The sequence below is a fragment of the Gossypium raimondii genome, chromosome 5 (assembly GCF_025698545.1).
Source record: "Gossypium raimondii isolate GPD5lz chromosome 5, ASM2569854v1, whole genome shotgun sequence".
NCBI classification, from domain to species: domain Eukaryota; kingdom Viridiplantae; phylum Streptophyta; class Magnoliopsida; order Malvales; family Malvaceae; genus Gossypium; species Gossypium raimondii.
In genome coordinates this window covers 32,474,946-32,491,692 of record NC_068569.1, presented here as the reverse complement: position 1 = coordinate 32,491,692, position 16,747 = coordinate 32,474,946, and the positions used below count along the sequence as shown (strand labels likewise).

Genomic DNA, 16,747 nt, shown 5'->3' with positions numbered 1-16,747 from the left:
TATACTTATTATGCCTATAAATAAAGACTTTGGAGAAGCATTGTAAATATTTCAATTGATCAATAAAATACACTATATATGTAAACATACGTTATTAATAAAATATGTACATATACATTTCTATATTAAATATACTCATTTTATTTATTTAAAAATTATTTAACTTCATTTTGAATAAATTCTTTAATCATTTAAGTATAAGTTATTTGAAAAGCATTTGTAATATAATATTAATATCTATGTATCAAAAACAATCATTAATATTAATATAAAAATTTCCAAAAAATTGCAATCCATTCTCTTTTAATTTCATCTCAATCCCAATAAAATTTTTAGATCATACTTCATAGTAGACCTATCCATGGGCCGGGCCGGGCCAGGCCGGGTTCGGGCCAGACCCACAAAAAATTTTTAGCCCGTTTACTAGGCCCGGCCCGGCCCGTTTTTAATTAAAATTAAAATTATTTTTTTAATAAAATTAAAACTAATTTTTATTAAAATTAATTGTTAGTAAAATTATCAAATTATTAATTGTTAATTGTATTAATTGTTGTAATAAAATCTAACATTTGATTAGTAAATTTATCAAATTATTAATTGTATTAATTGTATTAATTGTTGTAACAAAATCTAACATTTGATTATTAAAACAAACTTGATGTTTTATTATTATTATTTTGTAACACTGGTCAAGGAAATGAAAGTAAATAAACTTAAAATAAAAAACTATTATATTTAAAAAATAAAAAATATATATTTAATATTTTTCGGGCCGGGTCCGGGCCAAAAAAATCTTGCCCGAGGCCCAGCCTATTTTTTAAACGGGCCTAAATTTTTGCCCAAGCCCATATTTCGGACCTATATTTTTACCCAAACTCTCCCATATTTCGGGCGGGCCGCCCGGCCCGGCCCATGGACAGGTCTACTTCATAGTCTTACCCTTTTGTACTCCTAATTTTTTTAAAACCAAAATTATTTAGTCCCAACTAGGTTTAGTTTTAACTCATAAAGGTAGCCTAAGAATAGTCCAAAGCCTCTCCAAAAAATTTTATATAAATCACCCACCCCTGCCCACATTTTCTTCAGTAAACTAGTACACATCTTTCGTACAGCTTATATTTCCACAATTCCTATTCTCCATGTAATGTTCTTATCCCTCTCATTTCCTTTTTGAACATTAATAGCCTAATGGTTTAAGATAGTACAACAAATAACAAAGAAGGATGTTTTATAGCAAGGTCTAATCGCTATGTTTGCTTGTCTTGTGTGCAGGAAAATGGGTTTTGCTGGGGTTTTGTTGTTGGGTTTTCTAGCAATGGTCTCATCTGGTCATGGATATGATGGTGGTTGGATCAATGCTCGTGCCACCTTCTATGGTGGAAGTGATGCTTCAGGAACAATGGGTATTGTGCACCAATTGAAAACACCTTGTTTGTAATATTTTGACTAATTCTTGAGTTGATTTTTCAGGTGGAGCTTGTGGTTATGGAAACTTGTATAGCCAAGGCTATGGAACAAATACTGCAGCTTTGAGCACGGCTCTGTTCAACGATGGGCTGAACTGTGGGTCTTGCTATGAGATTAAGTGCATGAATGGTGATGGCAAATGGTGCTTGCGTGGCTCCATTGTGGTCACAGCCACTAATTTCTGCCCTCCAAATGATGCAGGAGGGTGGTGCAACCCTCCACAACATCATTTCGACCTTTCTCAGCCCGTTTTCCAACACATTGCTCGATACAAAGCTGGGATAGTTCCTATTGCTTATAGAAGGGTACCATGCAAGAGAAATGGTGGCATCAGATTCACAATCAATGGCAATTCTTACTTCAACCTAGTCCTCATCACCAACGTTGGTGGTGCCGGTGATGTTCATGCCGTGGCCATAAAGGGAACCAGGACTGGTTGGCAGACCATGTCTAGGAACTGGGGCCAGAACTGGCAAAGCAACAGCTATCTCGACGGCCAAAGCCTCTCGTTTAAGGTCACAACAAGCGACGGACGTACTGTGGTATCCTACAACGTTGCTCCTCCTAACTGGTCCTTCGGGCAGACCTTCACTGGCAACCACTTTCAGTAGCCACCTAATGACCCTCTTTTTTGTTAAATTAAATGTTGAAGTATATAGCCATAGTATAAACTAGGTCTAGCTAGTTAGATAAATAGTAGTATATGTTCATAGGGACCAATTATGGGCCTCTTGGGTAAAAATCAACAAAAGAGTTTATTTTAAATAGCCCTTTATCATTTTGGGTTTAGTTTAATTATGGGGTTGGTGTCCCTACTTTTTTCTTTCTCCTGGGCAAGGGCTGCTTTGGGATGTAGAGAAGCAATGTTTTGGGGTTGTGAGTTTAGTTTGATTAGCTGTTGGCTGGTGGCATATCAATTTAAATTCAAAAATGACATGAATATTACTCTAAAATAACTTATCGATTTGAACAAGTAATTTGAAATAATTTTGACCCAAATCAGAACAATTTAAACTCAAAATTCATCCCATCATCATAACCTAAAACGATTCAAAAGCTTTAAAACTCAAATTGATGGCCCCAAACTCACTCATTTCTCTTCTTTCTTCAGTATTGCTCATCATAGAAATACAAAATCAGTGAACAATCTGCAGTCAAAAATCAAAATGACATAATTAGAACCAATTTCTGAACCTGGGATATGTGAATTAGGTCATTCCACTTTCAGTTCAGGGCTTGTACCCTCAATTCTTAACCAAAAACTGAAATTTCCCATGGCAATTTCGATGTTGCAATCTTTTGCTCCCATGTCAACATAAAGTGAAGGAGAAACCAAAAATGGCAAAGCCAAGCCAAGATAATGAAATTGATTCCAAAATTCTACGTATGAAGGTGCAAAGTGTAACATAAATAACAGAGTGTGAAGAACAAGTTGTACGAATAATGGAACAAATGGAGTGTTTGTCGATTGTAGTTTGTTTGAGAGTGGGGTATGATGGAAAGTGAAGAAAAATGGGTGACATTTCGTATCAGTGTGTGTTTGTTTCATAGCAAAGCTTTTTGTCCCTTATCACTGTTATCACCAGATTTGCTTCAAATATTCATATCTGTGTATCTGCAGCAATAACGTGACTCCTACAACTGTAACAATCAAACAAATCATCATACTAACACTTCAAATCTCTGCCTTTTCTTTTTCATTTCTAAATATATTATTTTAATCTTAGGTTAGAAAAATGTTTGGACATTTAGATCATGTTAAAAGATTTACTCGAATTTTAAAATGTTTGCATAAAATTATTAAGCTAAAAAGTTAGTTTGGATAAAAAAATTAAACAATTGCGAATTTTATCATTATAGGTCTGGATTATATTTGTGTTTTTTTTAATACAATGCCTAAAATTATTCACAACTCCTCTTTAACCCATAAATAGTAAAACAAGGACTTCAACGCACTCAAACCCACATTCTCTTGTATTGGCAACAATATCCATACCAATTAAGGTAAAACTCAATCGATTGATTTAACCCATTTTCAAAATTATAATATGTTGCTTTTTATATATTATGTAATATATGTCATATGAAAATTAAATATATTATACCATAATATAAATTTTAAAAAATTGTAAAGTTACTTTAAAAAATGTAAAGTTGTTTATGTTTAGAAGTTTAATACAATAATTCAAAAATTAATAAATATATATATTTACTAAATATTGAATAAAAATATTTATATTTTTAAAAATAAAAAATTTATTGGCATACCTAAATAAATTTAGATTAGTCATTTATAAATATAGATAGACTTGAACAAAATTAAATCCATATTTTATATTAGGCCAAACTTGAGCAATTATGTATGATATTGATATCATACATGAATTCGATCCAATACCCAATCTATAAATCTCTTTAAAATAAAAAAATGTGTATAATATTAACTATTTGTGTGAACAATTTAGACATTTTATTCTAAAATTAATTTCTACTAGCATTAGCCTCTACTTCGTCGAGGTTTACAACTTTTTACAATTAATTATTATACAAAATTAAATATTGTCAAATAATAATTACTTATTTAAGTTTTAAAATGACAAAATATTAATATTTTATGTATTTTTAATAATGAAAAAATATTTTTGGATAATTATTTAATAGTAGAATCTTGAATTAGTGCTTGAATTAGTGCTAAGTGTAGGGGTGTTCAAACGGTTAACCAATCAATTAACTGAACTAAGGGTGTGTTTGATTGTAGTAAAACATTTTCCGGAAAAGGTTTTCAGCCTTTTCCAGTGTTTGTTTGGCTGAAAATATTTTCCCCATGTAAAATCAATTACAAACACGGGAAAAAGAAATGTTAAATTTTGGAAAATGACTTACCGTTTCTAATTCAGTAAGACATTTTCAGGAAAATTTTAGACACCGATCTTCCCTTTCCCTTTCCCTTTCCCTTCCCCTTCCCCTTCCCCTTCCCTTGACACCTGATCTTCTGCTTGCCATCAGCCAACACCGATTCTTAACACCAGACACCGGCGTTCATCAACCTTTTTTCTATGTTTTGATTTCGGAGCAATAATTGAGGGAATCAGAAAATGGAGAAAACTGATGGAATTGGGAAAGAAAATGGAAGCACAGAAGAAAAGCAAAGTTTCAAAGATGGATCAATTTGTGGGTATAATTCGCTTCACCACCTCTTGAGCGCAAATCTCAAGCCTCAACTCTACCAGGTCTTTTCTTATTCTTTTTTCCCGCTTTCCGGGTTGTAATTTATCTGTCTTCACTTTGTTGATTAAGATTTTATTTATGTTTTCAAGTGTAGCATAATGCTAATATTATGCACAATCGGAGCCCACCAATTGTTTACATTTTTTGATCAAACCATCGAAAAAAGGAAAGAAAAAATCTTCCATCTACAACGCTGAAGCAAACTCTCAAGTCTCAACCTTGAAATTTGCTGGTTCTTAAACCCTCAAGATATAACCGGTATTCCTCTTTCAGTTCTGTCTCGTTTAAGCAATTGCGTTTGGTTGCTGAGAAAATGCTGGAATATATAAGTTTAACCTTTTCTTTTAAGATTTTCTTGAAGCAATAAAATTGTTTAGTGGATGGCAACTAATGCTACCACAATTAATCAAAATTTCTTTCTTTTTTTCCTTTTGGTTTTGCATTATATCAGGATGCTTTGTTGTAGATATGCTCTGCCACTCGTTACTAAAAGATTGGAATCAGTTAAAATTAACCAGAGGCCTAGGAATACCGTGGTAGGCTTTCAATTGAAATTTTCGCATGTATAGATATATTGTCTCCTCCTAAACGCTAAAGAGAGAAGGGAATGATGTATGAAGTTTGAAATTTTAATGGTGTTATTGGTGAATTAGTAAATCTGAAATGATTTTCAGGTATGCGCTGCTAAAGGTCCAAGACCTCGGTATCCTCGGTATAGAAATCAAGGAATAGAATTGGGACTGTCTCAAAATCAGCAAAGCTTGTTACTTGTGTAAGTTCTTGTTTGCTTTACTATCTTAACTTTTATAAGTTAAATATTAGCAAAACAAATATCGTTAATGGTTGCTGATTCTGGAATGAGTGACTTAAGCTGAGTGAGCTCGTTACGAAGTAATTATAGACACGGATTTGATTCTTTTTATAGCAATCTTGGGATAATAGTCATCTATTATCGGCCATCCTTATGTAGGTTAAGCAACTGTCAAATGTCAAGGAGGAAGTTTACGGGGCTCTCGACTCATTTATTACATGGGAACTAGAGTTCCCTCTAATTACAGTTAAGAAAGCATTGAAGATCCTACAGAACGAATAAGAATGGAAGAGAATAATTCAGGTAATCATTTCTCTTCAGTTTTATCCTTTCTTTTGGCTTTCTACACTAAAAAGAGTTAAGTCTAGGAAAGTGCACTTGGTTTGCAGGTGATAAAGTGGATGTTAAGCAAAGGTCAAAGAAGAACAATGGGAACGTATTTCACCTTATTGAATGCCTTAGCGGAGGATGGGAGACTTGAAGAGGCTGAAGAGCTGTGGGTCAAACTATTTTCTGATAATTTAGAAAGCACCCCACGTATTTTCTTTGATAAAATGATTTCTATTTATTACCACAAGGACATGCATGAGAAGATGTTTGAGTTATGTTTCTTTTTTTGCCATTTATTCAAGACTCTTATGCAGTACCATAATTTGAATGGATAGTTGAGCATTTCTTCTATCTTTCTTTGATTTCTGTGACTAACCATAAACTGCATCTGATTACTCCCAACTCTGATTTTATATTCCCTTAAAAATTAGTGTAGCACAGTTGAGATGGTTAGTGAATATGGTACATAGCGGTGTCTTTCTTTTCCTCGTGCTTTTAATCTTTCTATCTGCCTAAAACAATAATCAGTTTTCGGGATAATTGATGCACAATAATCAGTTGAAATTAGGACCAATAATTGATGCTGCTGGTGCTTCAGGAGTCAACATACTATGCTGCAGGTATGGTCAATTTTATTGATCGATGCATAATATTCTGAAAATGCAAATTAATGAGTCTATGATGCAAGTTCAGGAAGCATAGATGATGCCATTTGCCTTCTGTACATGAGAAAAGAGGTGGTGTGAATTTGCAGAACCTGTTAACGGGGAGTCTACACAATTTCTTCAGGAATTTGCACTCAAGTATAACATGGTCATTATAAGCTCAATTCTTGAGAGGGATATAAATCATGGAGGGACTCTCTGGAATACTGCTGTTATAATTGGAAATCATGGCAACATAATAGACTCTCTGGAATACTGCTCTTTTCTATTTAAATTGGGGACTTCAATGGAGCCTATTGCCTTTGTTGATTGCAATTGCTGATATTTCTAGCATATTGCTAATTCATTTGCTTCATAGATATCAGATGGTTGTCTGCCTCTTTACCTGGTTGTATTAAATCAATAGGTGTCAGTTGAAAATTTTGATTGTATGTATCATTCATTTTGATTTTACTATCAATTCTATGAAATTCTTTTTTGGGCCATGAGTGATTTTTTCTTAACAGTTGCGTGAGCACGTTTCGCCATATGTCTAGGTAAAAAGCTGGGTTCTTCGCTTGTATTTTTTCCTTTCTATTGGATGGCAGCCTATAATATTGGGGCAATGCTTGATCTAGTAGTAGCTTTCAAAGAACATAGCTGATTGCATGCATATGGTTATGTATTTGTTGAATGCATACATATATACATATTTATGTCTGTAAATATGTGCATTGGGATAAATTTTATAGGAGTTAGCTTTGTGTTATAATGTAGATTGGTTGGCTAAAGAATTGGTTATACTTGAGAGTGGCTAAAATTTGATAATGATGCTATCTGTGTTGTTTGTAAGACAACAAAAAAATTGCTTTTATGCTGAGCATAATTTCATCAGGAGATTACTACAATTGATTCACTACTAATTAGTAAATTTCGGAAGTAGTTTGCAATGCTTTTATATTTTAATAATTGAGTATTATTATATATTTAATTTGATTTATTTATTTATTTATAAATAAATCATTGCAATATATGTAAAAACAATTTAAAATATATGTAAAAACAACTTTTTCGGAAAATATTTTCGGAAACACCGCCAAACAATGAGAAAATATTTTACACAGATTCAATCAAACACCAGAAAATATTTTCCAGTAAATCATTTTACAGAAAAGTAAAACATTTTCCAGAAATCATTTTACGGAAAACATTTTACTGGCAATCAAACGGACCCTAAAATTAACTAAGTTTTTAATCTTTTAACCATTAACCGAACCAAATTTTTTTCAAAAAAAATTAACTGAATCGAAATATTTCGATCAATTCGGTCGGTTAACCGAATTAACCAAAATTTATATGTTTTTTTGTTTTTTGCTTAAAACAAGTATAAAACATACAAAAGTAAATAAATTGATAATGTTCATTTGACCGAATTAACTGAATTAAACTACATATAATTTGTATTATTAATTATTAAGTTCGTTTAATTACCCGATTTCGAACCAAATTAATCGATAATCAAATTTCCAAAAAATTATTAACCGATCTCCAACCGAATTAGATCGGGTAACCAACGGATTAACCAAATTAGATCAGTTCAGTCGGTTAATTTGATTTTAACTGAAATTTAAACACCCCTATTCGAGTGTATAGCTACTCTTTAGATACATCATTTAACAATAACATCATTTAACAATAGCACTAAATAGACTTAAAAATAAATGTACCTAAAAATAAAACAAAAAAATTTACCCTTTAAATCCATTATTTAAATATTAAATAAAATAATTCTAATATTTTCTAAATTAATCAAATACGAATCTTAATTTGACCCAATATTTCAGTCAAATAATTCTCAATACATTATATTTAAAAAACAGCTATTAATAAATAAAAAATTCTTTTAAATTAGATTTTAAAAGAAATTAAAACTATTTAATATTTTGGTTCCTTAACTAATTAAATTTTAAAATAAGTAATATATGACAAAGAAATGGGAAGGAATCTACCCACACATATGTTTTAATGTTACTTTAGTATCTCTTTGTACGATTAATATTTTAATAATCTAACCATCATATTTTATATTTCATTCATATAAATAATGTATATTAAATGTGATGTAAATTAAAATTTCTAATTAAATGTTTGATGTAAAAAAACTTTTACTATTTAATAAACATTAATATATATTATTATAGATCGATCGATGGAGATATTGGATCGGTTCGAAAATTACAAGCATGATAAGTACAATTATATCAGAATTCAATGATTAAATCATTAAAATATTAATTATACAAAAAATATATGAAAAAGTGTAAAACTACTATAGTTTTTATATCAGAATCAACAACAAACTACAAAATATATGATCATATTAAAATCTATATGAAATTTAATGTTTTTATTTTCTTTTTCTTCTTTCTTCCTTCTCTTTCCTTCCCCGCCATTATTCTCTTCCTTCTCCCTTCTCTCCCCCAGCCAAGTACAAAAAAAGAACCCTATGTGTCAGCCTCAAACTGCAACACTTCCACAGTACTTAACATGTATATCTTCCTTTTATGAATGTTATAGATATCTCACTTGAAAGACAAACTTGCTATATAATATTGTTGCTTGCAAACATTTTATGTTGTGGAAAACAAGGGATTGGGACCATTGCATAGTGTAGTGTGCCTTTTCTTTTTTCTTTTTATCTCAAATCACAATCTTTCTCCAAAACCCCAAAACAACAAAAGCCCACAACAAACACTCCTAAACATGGTTCATCTCTTTCTCTTTAATTGTAATTGTTTACCTGAACTGGACCCTTCAGCATGGTTTCTTAAGTATCCATTTTTTTCATTTAAAAAGGTCACTATTATGGAAGGGTTTTTTTTAGGCCTAAGGACTAAAATATATTATCACATCCTAAAAATCAATACCATAGAAGATGAGGTTCCTATTTTTGCATTTACCAGGAAACAAAATCAAAGTAGTGAAAGGCGAATCCTGCTTTCTAGTGCTATTTTTCTTTTAGCTAGCATATATTCTGACATGTAATAGATCAATCGGTCAGATTATGATCTATGAGAGTGATCTAAAAAGCAAATGGCTGCTAAGCATCTGAGATGCCTTTTTATAGTTTTTGGTGACATTCCCTTTTGAATAGGTGTCTTGCCAAGTACAGCTTATTCATGTCGATAATGAAATTGAATTAATAATACCATCTTCAGTTTCAGCTGCTCATACATGCATGCATGCATGCATACCACATGTATCCAATTCCAAAGACAAAAAGAAGATCAAGTTGGAAACTCAGTCACTTGCTTTGTCTTAATTTTCCCTATTTTTTTCTTTCATGGTGGCTTGGTAGGGTTGCAGAGAGACGGTCAATGGTAGGGGAAGCTGATCAAACAAATGGGGCCCTTTGCTCTTTGCCCCTTTAGTTTTAAAGGTGATATTTTTTGGCTATTATGGAGTCAAATATTCATCACAACAATGGAGGAAGATGGGAAGTGGAGAATCAGAACTTTAATTAACAACAAGTTCGAGCCATAGATAGATTGAACTATGAACAATCACCATTAACAATCCATCTCATATAGCATCATCAAAACCCATCATAAAAAACAAACAAACATAGGATAAAGTGCAAGAATTTATGCTTAAGAATTTCATGTGATATTTTGCACAATAACAATGGCCAAATAAAAGGAAGAGACATAAAGGAAAGGGCAGTTCCCTTCCCTACATCAATACACAAGGAATTTTTAATAGATTAGAAGGAAGCTTTGATTTTTTTTAAGTCGATAATGAATGAGAATTTGGCTGCCGAATAAAAGGAAAAGAAAAAAAAAAGAAAAAGCACATTTAGCACAAGAAACCAAGTAATTGTTATTTTTTGGTTGCATAGGAAAAAGAGCTTGGAATTGTAAAGCAAGTGATGAAGATCCAGATAGGACTCGTTATTGCAGATAAAAGCAGTGCAAATGATAGAGATGGAAGGGTGAAAAACAAATGAAAAAAAGAAACTTGGCTTCTCAAATCTCAAAGTCAAGGGTAATATTTCCAAGTTTTAAACCCCCTTTATTCATCCTTTGTCAGATTCTTCCTGTAACAGCTTTAATTTGCTTAGATTGCAGATTTTTATGATTTGGGTGAATCTAAAATTCCCTCTACTACTAGTGTTGGGTCCCTCCAAGCTTTAATGCTTTAAAGTCCTTTTCCAGAATCCAATAACAGATAAATAACAAAGCTTATAGGGGAACATCATTACCAGCTTATTCTCTCTGTATTACTGTCAACAAAACAAAGAAACCTCAATCTTTCTTGTTTGTTTCAGTTCAGTGCACGGCCAAAAAGGAAAATGATTTCCAGTGCTCAGAGATTTCTTATGTTTCTAATCTGTTTTGGGTTATTAGCAGTTGCACCAGATAAAGCTTATGGTTTGATAAGTATAGACCTTGTCTTCAGGCATGGTCAAGGAGAAGATCAAATAGCTATCAGGACGAATCAACATATTCTTAAGGCTGCTGACATGAAGGGAATGAGCACAGAGAACAAATTACCAGAAGTAGTAAACAACACATTCGATCCAAATCGATCAAGTAAAAGAAGAGTCCGAAGAGGACCAGATCCTATCCACAACAGGTCTTGATGACAAAGTTCAAGTGGTTTCATTTCTTCAACAAGGAAGAGCACTAAATACTTGCTTGTAAGTTTTAACACTGACAATAATAAAAGAAACAACTTCGGCTAGTTAAGTTATGGAGGAAGCCTGGTTCTGGAAGACAATTTAGTGAAATTATAGAGAGAACTTTAGTTATGTTTGCATGATCAGTACTAAGTTCCAGGGAGATGGAGAATATTATAGTGAAATTCTTTTGTATCCTTTCAGCTCTAGCTAATGTTTGGTTCAAGACTATATTGTAAGGTGCTCTTTAAGGCAGTTAAATTGTACTACATTTCCATGCAAAACTCTTTACTTTCAAAGCCTTCCTAGAAACCGTTTTTTTCTCTTTTTCACATATTTGATTTTTGGTAATATTTCAATCCAATTGATAAAGTAATTTTACAATGTTTATAATGTTGTGTAATTTGTTTGGATATTTTAGAATGTTTGTAATGTTATTATAAAATTGATTTGATCAATGCTTTATTTTAGCATATGATTACATAACATAAGGGAGTGTTTTAAGACATGGTTATGATTTGTTTTTGATTCATTTTGGTGGCTGAATATGTTCAATTCGAGTATCCTAACGTCCTACTCAAACAACTAATCAACTTAATCAAATTTTTATTAATGAAAAAGATTCTCAAATCAAAATCAAGCACAAATAATTAAATTTGAAGGCAACTATAAGAATGGAGATCATACTTTATAAAGTAAACAAAGCCTAATTCGAACAGAACTAAATAATTTGAATTTATCTGATATAAGCTTGAGAACTTAAAAACTAAAATTCGATAGATTTCGAACCAAATTTCAAACCATGAGTTTTGATTCAACTAAAACTAAAACCTAACAACCTAAAAAGTATAATAGAAGGGAAGAAATGAGTGGAAGGAAATAAGAGACAAAGCTAGGATGGAAACTTACAATAGGTTCAGATTTGAAAGTCCAATTGTATGATCATCTGTAGCTTGCTCTGGTTCATTACTACAAAATTTACACGTAGTACTAGGAGGAATCAGATGTAGGCAGTGATCAATTCTTTTTTCCAACCAAGCTAATCTCCTCTCCATATTCAGTACCCCGACATGCATAATCCGCATGTCGACCTCAGCAACTATGGCACAAGCACGAAGTAGGATGTAGTAGTCAGCATGAGCAACATAAGTAATGGTGCCTTCATCTTTCTTCCTTGCATAATGAAGGTAATCCAATCTCTTCAGCATAACCCTTGGTGGGATATAACAGAATCTGTTCTCCTCCATGTTTTTCTTCATCAGTCTAATCGCTCTATGTTCGTTGGTCTCTGCTGAAACTTTGTCACTGGGTTCTGAGTTTTCACGTTCCTCTGAAGTCATAGATGAATGGTCAAAATCTGAGTGTCTCTGAGTCGATACATCTTCATGAGAAGTCCTTTCATGGGAGGGACTAGAATGATGTTCATTATCTCGGGCCATTTTGTTCGCTTTATACACACAGCCATTGGCAATGCTATGTCGCCTTCCCAAATCTTCTTCTGGTTCAGAACCCTGCAATCAACACAGGCAATAATAATTCAAATACACAAATATCAGTTGTTCACTTAAAATCCGGTTATCCATTGTTTTCAGCCAAAACAAAACATGTGTTCTCATTAAAAGCTCAAAAATCTCAATGAGTTGAAGGCATGTTGACCAGCTGCTAAACAAATCCCTATTTTCTGTTTTAAAATATTTTCTTATACTTAATTTTAAAATTGCACAATTACTAGAAGTCAGACTTCAACCTTTGTTTCAGAGTGCAGAAAACCCATTTAAAAATATTTTTACGCCTTCTTCTCTCAATTTGCAACATAACATATAATCATAGCTTATAAGTTACCTTTTCTTTCTGATAATAATCCCAAAGCTTGTCAATTAAAGTTTTCTCTTCATGATAAAAGTCCACAGCCGGCTCTGATCCAGCAAATACCACATCCTGACAGAATTGTAGATACAACGGCATGCTTTTAGAAAGATCTCTCAAACATTTAACACCGCCACATGCATTGTTAATCTCATTGTATCTTGCTTCAAGGTTGCACAAAAGCTCAGCAGCATCAAACTTGGATTCATTATCAGATAATAGGTTTCTACTAGAACTAGTATCCATACAATCCACACTATGAGAACCGAAACCATTTTCAGCAGTGTCACTCACTTTGGGACTACTAGCAGGGTCCTTACTTGTGGCTTCAGTAGATCTACTAGGAAGCATATGACTAGACAAACTTTTTTCCCACACCCCAAGTCCATTTATGTTATATAGAATCCGTATTGCTATAACCAGTATAGCCATCGCATGGACACAAGTAGGAAGTCCAAAATTGTTTGTTGACAACCGTAATTCAGGAGGCATCGCCCACTCATGTATGCGGCATGCATGCGGCAGAATTTTCTCCACTGGAAGAGACAACTCCGTTAGATATCTGGAAGCAATTCCATAGAAATTCACTGGGGGTAAATTCAAGCCTATGCACTGAGCAATTGTAGCAGCCAGTGATTCCAACTGTTGAGCAGAACAAGCATGTCTGGGCCTAAACATACTTTTAAGACTTAAAGGAAAGGGAGGCAACGACTGTCCAATGCGTTTCTCAATTTCAACAAAAGCATCAAAATAGGTAAGCTTCCCTTCAACTGCCCACTTGATTACGTCTGATGGCAAAACTGCTTCTCTTGAAACATGGCATCCTAGAAAAGAAATAGCTAGAGAACAAGATAACGGAATTTTTTTTCTTAAATATTTATGCCATATAATTAATGCTCTCTGACCATGTATGTTGTGAGGTTCTGCTTTGTGACGAGAAAGCGGTTTAAAATCTTCAGATTCTCCTAATTGCAAAGGGAAAAATGAAAATAGTGATCAACAAAATAACACGATGATTATTGATATGTAAGAACATAAATGGGAGGGGGAAGAGAGAAAACAAAACAACATAAAAAACACTATAACTTGCATGTAAATTGCAGGGAATCCGACATTTTCAATTTTTCCAGTCCAGCTATGTAATTAAACCACCTTTGATATAAATAATTTTCTTTAGCACCACCAAAAATTTAATGGTAAGATAAAGTTCAAATTGTCATGAAATTATAGCACAACAAAATTTGGAAGATGGTTTTACCAGCACAGAGATATATTTATTATATATTTATATTTTTGGCCAGAGCTGATATTCAACAGAAAGTATTCTTTCACACCTTTTGTCCCAGTTAGGGAAAAAATTGATATCAATTTTAAGATGGGAAGGAGAGTATCACCAAACATCCTTAACTATTATCAAAGCCCAGAAACACTGATCTGTTATGAGCAAAAAAATAGCTATAAAAATTAACATACAAACCACCAAAATCCATTTTTCTATGGCAGAATCATATGAATAACTAAAGCATTAATATCACCAAACCCACAGTACTTACTGACACTAACAAGCACCATAATCAACCTTCATCTACTCATAGTTCTACAACAAGAAGGTAAATAAATGAAATTTTTTAAAACTGATACAGGCAACAGCCAATACCTGATTTTTTTATCTCAGATTGATGAATAGCCTCATCGGCCCAACCATCATCAAAAACCTTAGTGCTGGCCAAAAACCTCAACCAAATAGGTCCAACTATCCCACAAATCAAAGGTTTCATATTAAACTTCTCCACTAAAGCCTCACATTGAGCTTCTATCATCATCTGCATCCCCATCACATATCTGTTCCTAACCTCCTGGTAATAACCTTCATAACTATATGCACACGCAGGGTAAGAGCCAAAATCACTTGTGCCGGTGGGCCCCACACCATCTCCTGTTCCATCTTGATTAACATTATGGCCTCCAGGCTCTTCGGTGAGACGGGACCAAAATTCTAGAGATTTGGGGTCAACTTGTGAGAGTGGTTGGACTGGGATGGGTTGGCGAGCATGGCGAGTATGGCTGGCCAAGTAAAGGGCACCACCACCCTGAGAACCCTTTTCAATAAAATCCTCATCAGCAACACCCGTATCAATGATGTCATCAGCCTGAGACCCACATCTCAAGCAGTAGAAGTAGCCATCTGATCCATCAGCCATTCCCACATTCCCACACAAGTTGCAAGTCCATTGGGTGCAATCCTGCTCCATCTGTTGAATGGCTGACAGTAAACTTTCAACAACTTGCAGCAAGTATTACCGCAAGCTTATCTTTGTTCACAAATTTACCTCTGAATAGTAGACAAAATATAGTGGAAATATGTTAGTGTTAAGATAATCAAAATTTCTATATACAAGTTAACGTGCACTGTAATTTAAGTTAATGTATAACATTCTGAAATAGATAAAACCCATTTAAAACATTGAAAATATAACATTCAGGTTATTCCACAAATATTTTTGTTTAGCGGGTATATAAAATATCACGTAGTGAGGAATTGTAAGAGCCTAGTTATTCCACATCGGGTTATTTCCCCAGCAGGTGCTCGTATTGGAAGTTTATGTAATGCTTCCACATCGATGAATTCAATCGGATTATTCATCTATTAGACGAAGTGATGGTTTTTGGAACTGGACCGGCAGTCAAACTGGTCAGATCACCAGTTCACAGATAATATAATAATAATAATAATAATAATAATAATAATAATAATAATAATAATAATAATAAAAGAAAACTTCTGAAAAAAAAAGGGAGAATGCAGGAAAATTTCGAAAAAAAAATCAGAAAAAAAATTTTGAAATTTCCTAAATACATTTAAATATCAATAATGTAATAGGCATGAATTATACATTACAAAATCGAATTAATCAAAATTTTTAAACATGAAAACAGTTAACTACATTATCCAAAATCCAAAGTAAAAAAATTTAAAACACTAGCAAAAAAAGTTATAATTATTTAAAATAAATAAAAATATTCTCACCCTTGCCAGATATCACCACGACGGCAGCTTCAGACGGTGGCCGGAGGCACTTATGAGACGGCGCAAAGCAGAGCAAGAGCGAAGAGAAGAGGGCGAGGCTTTGGGTGAGTCAGAAAGAGACTCGGGCAAAGCCAATTTCTTTATTCTGGGAAAAAGGGGTTTGGGAGGTTTTAAAAAGGAATTGGGCCGAAAAGAAGAGGTTTTTGAGTTTGGAGTAGGATAATTTGGTCCAAACATAAATAAATTGTTTCATTCTGTTGCCGGGTCCAACTATGTTAATGTGCCGGCCAGTTTTCAGTCTAATTGTGGTGAAAGCTTACACATTTACCTATCATACCATCCTCACGCAAAGAAGTTCTGAACATGCATAAAATATTAAAAATGTCTAACCCTTACCAGCTGTAAAAGAAAATTAGAATTGGATATGTAAAGAAATTTGCATGTTTCAAAACCATGAGAACCCTATGAATAACTAAAGTTAGAAAACCCATTTAACCTCAAAACTCACAATATAGGATTCAAGGAGCATGTATGTGTCATCCCCCAAGAAAGAAAAAACTATATTTCGTGCATACCCAACATGAAATTTGCTGCATGTATATGTCAGAACCGTTTTTTTGAAATCAAAAATTTAGTTGTCGACTTTAAAAAACAAAACTGGAGTCGCCACCGATCCTTTATTAAGGTGTTATCGG

The 16,747-nt window shown here is 33.2% G+C and overlaps 2 protein-coding genes, 1 long non-coding RNA gene and 1 pseudogene across 6 annotated transcripts; 3 read left to right on the top strand and 1 right to left on the bottom strand.

Annotated features, from left to right (window-relative positions):
- The first annotated feature begins 1,040 nt into the window (after positions 1–1,040).
- Positions 1,041–2,278, top strand: LOC105771332 (expansin-A15). Of its 2 annotated transcripts, XM_012592761.2 has the most exons (3): positions 1,041–1,141; positions 1,273–1,403; positions 1,471–2,278. In XM_012592761.2, coding segments are annotated over exons 1-3 (741 nt in total). In that variant the 5' UTR covers positions 1,041–1,139; the 3' UTR covers positions 2,079–2,278. The 2 variants fall into 2 exon arrangements, with proteins under 2 accessions (XP_012448215.1, XP_012448214.1); XM_012592760.2 differs by lacking the exon at positions 1,041–1,141 and having other exon boundaries at positions 1,250–1,403.
- A 199-nt stretch (positions 2,279–2,477) lies between these two features.
- Positions 2,478–16,221, bottom strand: LOC105771328 (TATA box-binding protein-associated factor RNA polymerase I subunit B). Of its 3 annotated transcripts, XM_012592759.2 has the most exons (6): positions 16,053–16,221; positions 14,682–15,356; positions 13,930–13,989; positions 13,001–13,848; positions 12,068–12,669; positions 2,478–2,615 (listed from the first exon to the last, which is right to left on the bottom strand). In XM_012592759.2, the coding sequence occupies exons 2-6, from the start codon at positions 15,274–15,276 to the stop codon at positions 2,588–2,590; spliced, it is 2,133 nt and encodes a 710-aa protein (XP_012448213.2). In that variant the 5' UTR covers positions 15,277–15,356; positions 16,053–16,221; the 3' UTR covers positions 2,478–2,587. The 3 variants fall into 3 exon arrangements, with proteins under 3 accessions (XP_012448213.2, XP_052487510.1, XP_012448211.1); XM_052631550.1 differs by having other exon boundaries at positions 2,479–2,615; positions 13,001–13,989; XM_012592757.2 differs by lacking the exon at positions 2,478–2,615 and having other exon boundaries at positions 11,918–12,669; positions 13,001–13,989.
- Positions 4,211–6,986, top strand: LOC105771329 (pentatricopeptide repeat-containing protein At4g21190-like; annotated as a pseudogene).
- On the top strand, positions 10,111–11,561 carry LOC128041343 (uncharacterized). The gene is made up of 2 exons (XR_008196223.1): positions 10,111–10,524; positions 10,939–11,561. It is a non-coding gene; the product is annotated as an uncharacterized LOC128041343 (long non-coding RNA).
- Positions 16,222–16,747: the final 526 nt, after the last annotated feature.